The sequence below is a fragment of the Hoplias malabaricus genome, chromosome 7, assembly GCF_029633855.1.
Source record: "Hoplias malabaricus isolate fHopMal1 chromosome 7, fHopMal1.hap1, whole genome shotgun sequence".
Classification (NCBI taxonomy): domain Eukaryota; kingdom Metazoa; phylum Chordata; class Actinopteri; order Characiformes; family Erythrinidae; genus Hoplias; species Hoplias malabaricus.
The window spans coordinates 1,069,936-1,079,521 of record NC_089806.1 but is presented as its reverse complement, the minus strand read 5'-3'; the positions used below and the strand labels follow the sequence as shown (position 1 = coordinate 1,079,521).

General features: G+C 41.0%; 1 protein-coding gene across 1 annotated transcript; it reads right to left on the bottom strand.

Annotated features, from left to right (window-relative positions):
• Positions 1-5,143: 5,143 nt before the first annotated feature.
• On the bottom strand, positions 5,144-6,094 carry LOC136701956 (aerolysin-like protein). The gene has a single exon (XM_066676757.1). It carries the CDS (start codon positions 6,092-6,094, stop codon positions 5,144-5,146), a length of 951 nt encoding a protein of 316 aa, XP_066532854.1.
• Positions 6,095-9,586: the final 3,492 nt, after the last annotated feature.

Genomic DNA, 9,586 nt, shown 5'->3' with positions numbered 1-9,586 from the left:
TATTAAACAACACTGCAACACAGATGGCTTGTCACACTTCCCTCAGCTGACAGCTGAGGAAGAAAGGCCTTCAGCTAGAGATCCAGCAGAAGTGTTGCCTGTAACCAGTGCTGAGATTCAGTGAGAAACTAGAAATGATTCTACACCATTCAAAGCGTATGACATCACAGTTCAAGGCTGCCCTTCACACGCTATGTGCAATGTTTCCTGAATTTCTACAAGATGTGATCAACTCTGTTTGCCAGGGAACACTAATGTGTGGATCATGTGATGTAGTGCCCTCGAAGCTGGGCAAAAGGGTACTGGAAATGAGGGTCACCTTGGCATGGGTTAGATAAAGAGCCTCGTCTGTGGGTATGATGGCTTGGAATAGACTGATAAATTGAGGACATCACCAACACCTGCTCAGGATGCCACAACATTCAGAACACACCACCACAGGCAGCGTTACACCCATGGGAGTGGCCATCTACAGCATGGCAAATAGTGCACATTGATTTCACAGGACCTTTGTGACAGAACGGACAATACAAGACCACTAGATAAATATTTCTGTTCCCCTCTTATTCCTCATAGCCCTTTCTGTCCCTGTTTTATCTCCCAGTAGCCCACACACACATTATTCTTTTTCAATTTTACATCCATATTGCTAGCTTGGTAAACAATCTCACCCTTTCAGATAAAATACACTACTGAGTTGTAAGGCAGATATGTCATACTTACATAGGACTTACTGCACCTTCCTGATCCAAAAAAAGACCCAAACTGAGTTTTAGGTGTCCTTAAATAGTGCCTGAGCAAATTCAGACCTGCCTGTTGGAGCCAGGTTGAGTAAGGTCGGAGAGTTGGCTGAATAGTTTGGCTGAGAAAGTATCTTTGGAAGAGAAACGATTAATCCCTCTAAACCCCTGTATGTAATTTGTAACTATTGTAACTAAATAAAGCACCTTGCACTGTAAGTGCTATTCTGGTTTGCCATCATTTAATTAATTTATAGTTATTTATTTTCTTAACCCATAACCTTGTCGAGACACACTACCCTCACCAGTGAGCAAGGTGTGACATATGGTGGCAGCGGTGGGATGGCAAGCCACAAGAAAACTGCCAAAGAGAACTGGATTGCTGTCACAGAAAGTGGTTCCAGTGAAGACAAAGTTACCTGCAACAGACTCGGACACCGATGAGCAGTGGGGCACAATGGACTCTGAGGAGGAGTACACAGCATGAATTCAATGTTCCTGATAGCTGTGGATGCCCATTCAAAATGGCCAGAGGTCATACCAATGACACCCATAAGGACATATTATCAAAGAAATGGACCAGTGATGTACATTGGAGACCAAACATGGAAACACCATTCAGATCAGTTACTGAACACTCAACCAAACATCTCCAACTGCCTGTTTCCAACTCACAAGAAACAATGGGTTTGCCAATAGGTTTTTAAATGAGTTAATTTACTCAGTGTAGTACACATCTACAATGGGAGAAGTGAATTGTGTTAAATAAGGATCTACTTTCTTTAGTGGAAGAACTCCCCCATGCATTGTTTGCCCTCATTGGTACTTTGCCTAGAGCATTGATACTTTAATTTAAACAAAACCATGGAAAAACTAAAAGTAAACTAAGTGATGCTTCACAAGTGGATTTCACCTCTGCCTCTGTGATTAGTAGACACGACAACCACCACACTAGGAAATGGAAACGTGTAAAGGTTAAGGGGAAACAGTTCCTCTACATCCTGCTATAACCTTATCAGCCCCACTGTTTGCATTTTCATTTAAATAGACTTCCACCTGTCACTCATCCCATTACACTCAGCAGACAAGACTTTAACTAAAGACGTGGAAATCTGGTTAGTTACTCTTACGTTAGCAGAGGAGGTGAAGGAGTGAAACATACTGCCCCAGCAGGCCCAGTCTTCCCCCATGAGTTATCTAATGTTTTTAGTCGTTTTTTTTTAGATGTATTCTGTACAATGGGGTTCTGGTAAAGAAGAGGTGCATAGTGTACCAAGTGATTAATGGATTTATAACAACTTCAGAATGTGAATTAAAACTAGTATTTATATCCATCTTGAACGACCAGGTATGGAGCTCTAAAGTAATTCTGGGAGAAGATGAGAAATAGTATTGGAAAACAAAACCATAGCACAATGTAGAAGAAATGAACGCTGTTAATCCGTCTGAGGAAACACTGTAAACATTTTCTCTGTGCATTTGTCAGTTAAATACATGTCCAAGAGAATAATAATATCACAGATTCTTGTTTTATAGCATTTTACAAAATTGTTCAGAGTTGTGTAGAAAGGGTGTTTCTATGTGAAACATGGATATGTATGATTTTGTGTATGTTTAAAAAGTATGGTGCCATTACTTTCAATGCAGTCTCGAATAGAATATTAGATTCCTTTTGAGAGTTGGCTTCCTTTTTAAGTGATCTTCACAGTTTTGGGCCTAGTTTAATAACCATTTTCTTTCTCTTTTTTTGCAGCTGCAGATGATTATAGTACCGTATTTTCCGCACTATAAGGCGCACCTAAAAAACTCAAATTATCTCAAAAGTCGACAGTGCGCCTTATAATCCGGTGCGCCTTATATATGGAACAATATTGAGCCACACCAGGTCTCGCAACTACGGTAAGCAGCCGCCTACTTCATTTTCTTCCGTGCGCGGTGCATGCTGGATATATACCGGTATATATATTTCATTTCCATTTGTTTTTTATGTAAAGACCCCAAAATGGCTCCTATTAAGAGACACGCATATGACGCAGAGTTTAAACTCAAGGCGATCAGTCACGCAGAAGAACACGGGAATAGAGGAATAACTTAGTAAAGTGAGCTTTACATGTTTATTTTGTGTGTTGTGTGATTTTAACGTTTGAGCAACGTTGAGTTATTGATATATTGTTATCGCTTTGCACTATTTCGAGTGTTACTATATTGTGATTATTATTATTATTGAATCGAGGAGAAGTTCCCCTCCCCCCACTATGTGGGGTAAATTAACATTGCACTACATGTTTTACCTTAAACTACACTGGGTTGTAATCTATTAATAAAGTTGAACTGACCTATCTGACTGTTTTGTTGACATTCCCTTTAGCGCAGCTCCATCTAATTGATGCATAACGTAACCCCCGGCCTCTACTGTAGCGTCTATTGTATGCGCCTTATAATCCGGTGCGCCTTATAGTGCGGAAAATACGGTAATGGGAACGGTACACAGAGATAAAATCAACAGCAGCATTCAGCAGCTCGAGGCTCTCCTGACTCCAGAGGTCCTTAAGTAGCAGCCCAAATACAAGCAGAGATTCTTGAATTTATGATTTGTAATTTTGGGAGTAGAACCATGCCCAACGTCCTCCCCTAAGCCCTATATACACCCAGCAAACTCCTGTCATTTCCTGTCAGACAAACTTGCTCCCACCTCCACCCTGTCTCCAGCCTTTTCTCGTATTCGTCTATCCGGTGAAGGGGGGTTGTTCCAGCTTCATAAGCATTCCAAAGCCGCCCTGAATTCATCCCCAAAGACTTTTTCACCTCCCCATTTCAGGGCGTGGCCGTACAAGCAAAATAAGGTTTACCATTCTAAAACAACAGCAGCAAAGGCCCACATTTTCCACCAGTGCAGATATGAAGTACATTATTTTTATTTTTTTAAAAGTGATTTGTATGGAGTTTTGTAAGGTTTATATATTTTTATTTTCTTACTTAAGTTTATTCATTTGGAGGGAACACTGCTCCGTGGCATGTTCAGTTGATCACAGTTAGGGATTTAGGATGTGGGCGAAATGTACTCTGAGCTACATTTTGTATGAAAGACGCTATACAAATAAATATCATTAATTGTTATTATTAATTTATTAACTGAACATTTTCTAACCACGGCCTGTTATTCCTGTCCCTGTATATCAACTAGAATTCAAACACAAAAACACAAAATAAACTGAGGAACTAATTTTATTTCATCATTAAACAATCCTCCCACATGTCAAACCTTTTCATGAATTATTTCTGATGAACAGATCTGGTGTGTCTCCATGTCACAAATGATAACTTTCCAGAAAAAGGCAGTCAGGTGCAGGTTTAATCATCCAAATACGTAGTCAAAATTCAATCCAGATCAATAGCAAATAAACAGTTCAAAGATCCATACAGAATATCCCAAAAACATGATTCAAAAGCTCATAAACCAAATAACAAAAGTAGAATGTCAAAAACACACCCTTAAGGAAGGAAATAAGAACACGAGATACAGATAAGGCTTAGAATTATAGAACAGAACCAAGAACAAGACTTCACAGAGAACCTATTGTGCAATGTGCTTTATATACACACACACACACGCTCACAATATGGCCGCCAACAGTAACCTGAGTAACACTAGTATTCTAGAGAGAGTGCTCTCTGCTGGCGTGGAGGGGAACTACCTGCTGCAGACCTGACACTCCAGGTTGGAGGGTAATGAAAAACATGAACCTGCAGAGACAGGAAGTCCCTGTTCAAATATTTTATTAATGGTCACACTTAATATGTGTATGTGTGTGTCTGAGAGAGAGAGATGTCCTAGTAAGTGGAATAGCAGTGTGAGTGATACATTTATTCATGAAAATGGGTCGATAACTGGGTTTGATTACTGGAGAAAAATCTGGGGAGGTATATGTTTTATGTTTATGAAAAATTTTATTTCTCATTTAACTCTTGGACTAACGTCATATAGAATTTCCTTAACACTTCATGAGACACCAATGGTTCCCTATCATTCCTTTCATCCTGCATCTACAAGAGCTGCTGAGAGTATCACCTTAGCAAAGAAGAAATTCCCATCACCTTTCCCTCTATATTGGTTCTGGAAAATAACTAAGATCTATGTCTATGATCGATGCAAGCTGCTGAAAAAAAGAAAGAAAAAGACATATAAATCCCCAATGATCTTAAAACAAGAAACACATGCAGGTCCCAGGAGATTAAAAGGTGATTATGGTCAGTAGCAACAAATCACCCGTGTGACAACATCAATGCTGAAAGGGAAGCAAAAAAAAAAGAGATGTTATTAAAGGATATTGTTCTCCAATAATTATATGATACACCAGTACAAACCTTTACCATACCTTTCAGGGACAGTAGAAATAAAGTGACTAATGCAGTTTCTTGTTAGATTCAGTCACAGTTGTTTGTGCATCAGTGTAAGTGACGCCCTTGTAGGTTCCACTGGTTGGAAACTCCAGAACAGATCCATTGACGCAAGTGATTTGGACGGTGCCAGTGTAGGGGAGCTCAACTGTGGCTCGACCGATAGTGATGGTAACATCCACAGTTTTCTCTGCGGGGACTGTGACTGTGAATGTTATCACTTCAGTTTTCTCCTCAGAATTCTCTAGGCCTCTAGTGCTTTCAGTTCCCACTGAAAAGCTGAAACCAGCAGATACCTCTACAACATCTGGAACTCCTGCTTTCACGTCCATGTGGAAACTGAACTCCATCTTGTTGGTCACTGACCACGAGGAGGTGGTGGTTATTTTCTTTGAAGTTTCTATTTTGTATTCTTGAGGGACAGAGGACTTATTTTGGTAAGTCGCAGATTTGATTTCTTCAGTAGCGACATTGGGTTTGGTCTGATCAAGTGTGGGATATCTCACGTTCTTTAACACTGTAGACTTGATGGTGTCTATGAATATGAAAGCTAAGCTGTCTATATCTGCACCTCCTTTTCCTGCGAGTCCCACACAGATCCCAGAGCCAATGTCAATGGGGTACTCTGTTTTCAGATGCCAATCTGTCATGGATGCAAAAAACTCACGCTTGTGGTTGGTTTTGAATTTGATGGCACCAAGGCGAGTTCCAGCTCCATTTCCCCACAAAGAGAGAGAGGTGAAATGCTCTCCATTTTCAAATACAAATTCAGAATAATTCCCACTAGGATCTCCAAACTGCATGGACCTGCCATCAGTGAGCCACACCTTGATGGACTTCACCTGCCAGCCTCCCACCCACACCCATATCTTTTGCAGTGTGGCTCCATTATTAGTGCCAATTAATTCAAAAGGAGAACCTCCTTGCCCCCCAACATGATGTATCAGGAGTGACATGTCCTTGCTATTAATTTAGACCTTAAAACCAGTAAAGAAAATATAGAAAGGAATAATGTCATATACCTCCACTTTACAAAGTGAAATGGTTAATGTTGGGAAAGCGTATGTAAAAATAATGTATCAATCATTAATCATTAATGTAATGCTTTAAACACATCCACATTTTCAATCTGTGACTCTCAGTTTTTCATGTGCTTCTGTGAAAAATACCCCAGATTTTAAAGCTCTGTGGTCATTAATATCTTTGTAATAGCTTTCCTCCAGTGTTATTTAGATACATTATAAAATAAAGTGAGCATATTCAGCTAGTGACTGTTTTCCGCTGTTTGGGACACTAAGCCAAATGTAAGAAAAATGGAATTCATGTCATTAAACTCAAAATGATCACAATCAAAACTGACTTTTAAAAGTGTTAGATACTTACAAGAAAGTTGGGAACAGAAGGCAGATGTAAATCTTCTCAGGAAAAGCACTTCTTCTCAGCTGAAAGGTGCAGTATGAAGTAGAGAATGTGCCCACCCCTTTAAATAGAGCTCAGCTCCAGTGGGCGGTTCTCTGATCAAATTCCAAAACACCCTTCAAAGTACTTCATACCTTTTCTTTCTTGTGAAGAGTATTAATCTTTAAAATTAAAACCTAACAGAGAAATAATTGTTTTAATATTTATGAAGTACAAAGATTACACTTCTGTTGTCTGCAACTGATTCTTCAGATTTTTACGAAACTGTTGAGCCACTAAATATTTGGTTAATATTTTTCTGTCTTACAATGAATTAATGTAATGACCTTTACTAAATGAGCTGTGCACTGAGCGAATAAAAACTAAAGCTGAAACATAGGCCCTGCAGTTCTCTCTGAAATATCTGTGTGGGTTTAAATTTGTTTGCTGACATCGGGGATGCGATGGGGTTGGGGAGGCTGGAGTTGTGGGTGACTTGTAGTGTGTATGTAAAGCCCCACCCAGGGCTTGAGCGGTCAGAGAGAAGAAGGGAGGAGGTGGGGTGGCAGTGGGTGCGATGTTGTTCAACACCAGGAAGAAGTGAGTGTGAAAGGGTTTAAATAGAGAGACGGAGAGGTGATTGGGGCGTGGTCTGATTCTTAAAACTACATCACATTCTGACTTCACTTATTTAAACTTCAGGATAAAAGTGAATTTCAAATTCTACAACTTTTACAAGTCTCTCCAAACAAGAGGTTCTGTGCTCTGATGGTAATTAAAAGTTACAGGTTATGTGTAATATGAAAAAAGTAAAACACTAACCCTAGCCCACACTGTACTGTGTTGTTTAATGCATTGTAAACTACGTTGGTTCTAAGGTTGCTCCTTCCTGGATCAGAACCTTGTGGTTTTGGAAGGGTTTGTGTAGTTTAATGATCTCCAGGCTTATGTCATTGGGAGTTCTGAGCTCTCACTAGGGTCCCCGTGACAAAAAAGATCTCCCCAGAAGTCAGGTTTGTTTGTAGTGTTCAATGGCGTGTTTCTGGTGGTTGGGGAGGCCACATAACTCACGGTAACCTCCTTCAGGACGTGGGTGAAGGGGTCCGCGGTGGTATGGACTTAGTGCCATGGATCTGGGCAAAGGTAACTGACGCATGGCACATGGAACATGACCTGACTTGGAGGAAGGAGCTGGAGCTGCTGTGGGAGGTTGTGAAATTCCAGCAAGGTATAGTTTGGCTAACCTCTACACACAGTGTGGGCTCTGGAAACAAATTCGTCAGTAAGGGTGTGTCTCTCTTCTACTCACAGGGGGAGAAGTGCAGGGCAGGTGTGGAGATACAATTTAGAGTTTGTCCCTGCAAACGGGAGTTGCCTCGGTGTGACTGCCTCTCAGAGAAGACCCCATTTACTCCTAGTCAGTTTGTGTGGGAGCATTTATATAGTTTTACGTAGAGAGACTACAACGTGTTTCAATATCAGTGAGAAACTAAAGGAAGAAAATATACAATAAAACAGTAACACACACAGAATCACACAGAAACACAGCTTTGTCCTTGGATGAAAACAACAGACACAAAGCCATATAATGTGTTTAAAGCATATGTTGTACACCTACTTTTAAGAGTATGGGGTGTCAAAAAGGAGGAGGACCAACAGATCAGAGCCTCATGAAGATGGAGGACCAACAGATAAAAATATTATGAAGATGGAGGAGGACCAACAGATCAGAGCCTTATGAAGATGGAGGAGGACCAACAGATCAAAATATTATGAAGATCGAGGAGGACCAACAGATCAGAGCCTTATGGAAAAAAAAGGAAACCCACACAGACAATGGGAGAACACACCACACTCCTCACAGACAGTCACCCGGAGCGGGACTTGAAACCACAACCTCCAGGACCCAGGAGCACCTGTATAACTGACACTGTCTCTCTGCTTCATTTGCTACCACAGAATGGCCACAGAGTGACAGGGACAACTCAACTCAACTCAACTTTATTTATAGAGCACTTTAAAAACACCAACAGCTAAAACAAAGTGCTGTACAAAAGATGTTTATAAAACAAACTAAAACAAAATAAAATAACCAATAATGAAAAAATTAATAACTTAAATAAAAACAACATTAATAAAACTAATAAAACAAAACAAAAGTCTCATGCTGGGTTGAAAGCCAAGGAATAAAAATGGGTTTGATGCAGCTTGTGCAACCAACAGTCACATATCTGAGACATGATCTGTCAGCAAGGAGAAAGTCACTGTGTGTGAAAAGAGTCTCTGCAATCGCACACATACCAACACCAATTACAGAAAAGCAGCTTCTCTCTTTTCTAGGCATGGCTGGATACTGCAGAATGTGGATTCTTTGCCCCTCCTGTCCAGTGTCTGCTGCTCCCTCAGGTCGTCCTCAGTGGGGGGAGGATGTTCTGGTGTTCTCAGTGAACTATGAGTTTTGGGTTTGTTCCCCATTAACAGTGTCATCTCCAAAGATCAGGGCGTCTGCTGTAGGTTTGTGAGGGTGTTGTGACCTGTGGACACTTCTGACTCTGTACTGTGTTCACTGCGTTTGTGATTCTCACTGAGGGCATGCAGTGGTTCAAACCTGTTTTTCAGGTGAAGTGAGTGAGAGTGATATTCTGGTCTGGTTCTGTGCTGTGATCTCTCAGCAGCAGTGTTAGGTTTAGCACCTGAAATTCCTGGACCGCCCACCTGTCCGGCTGGACACTGATGGATGACTGTCCAGCTCCTCCTCCACGCTTCAGACCAGGTGTCCACGCTCCAGGCACCACTGAGTGCCTTGGAGCTGCCCCTACACTGAAGTTCTCACAGACTCCTAACTATTATCACCAGTAGATTGACCAGAGGAGGATAGGTCCCCTGTGTGAGCCTTGGTTCCTCCCAAGGTTTCTTCCTCAGCTGAGGGAGTTTTTCCTTGCCACTGTCGCCCTTGGCCTCGCTCTCCTGGGGGTTTATACATCTTTACATTCTTTGCATTTTTACATTTCATGTTAAAACTTTGTTTTCCCGGAATTCTGTGCAGCTGC

Excerpts from the sequence above, each read along its gene's own strand:
- LOC136701956 (XM_066676757.1), bottom strand. The coding sequence starts at position 6,094 with ATGTCACTCCTGATACATCATGTTGGGGGGCAAGGAGGTTCTCCTTTT.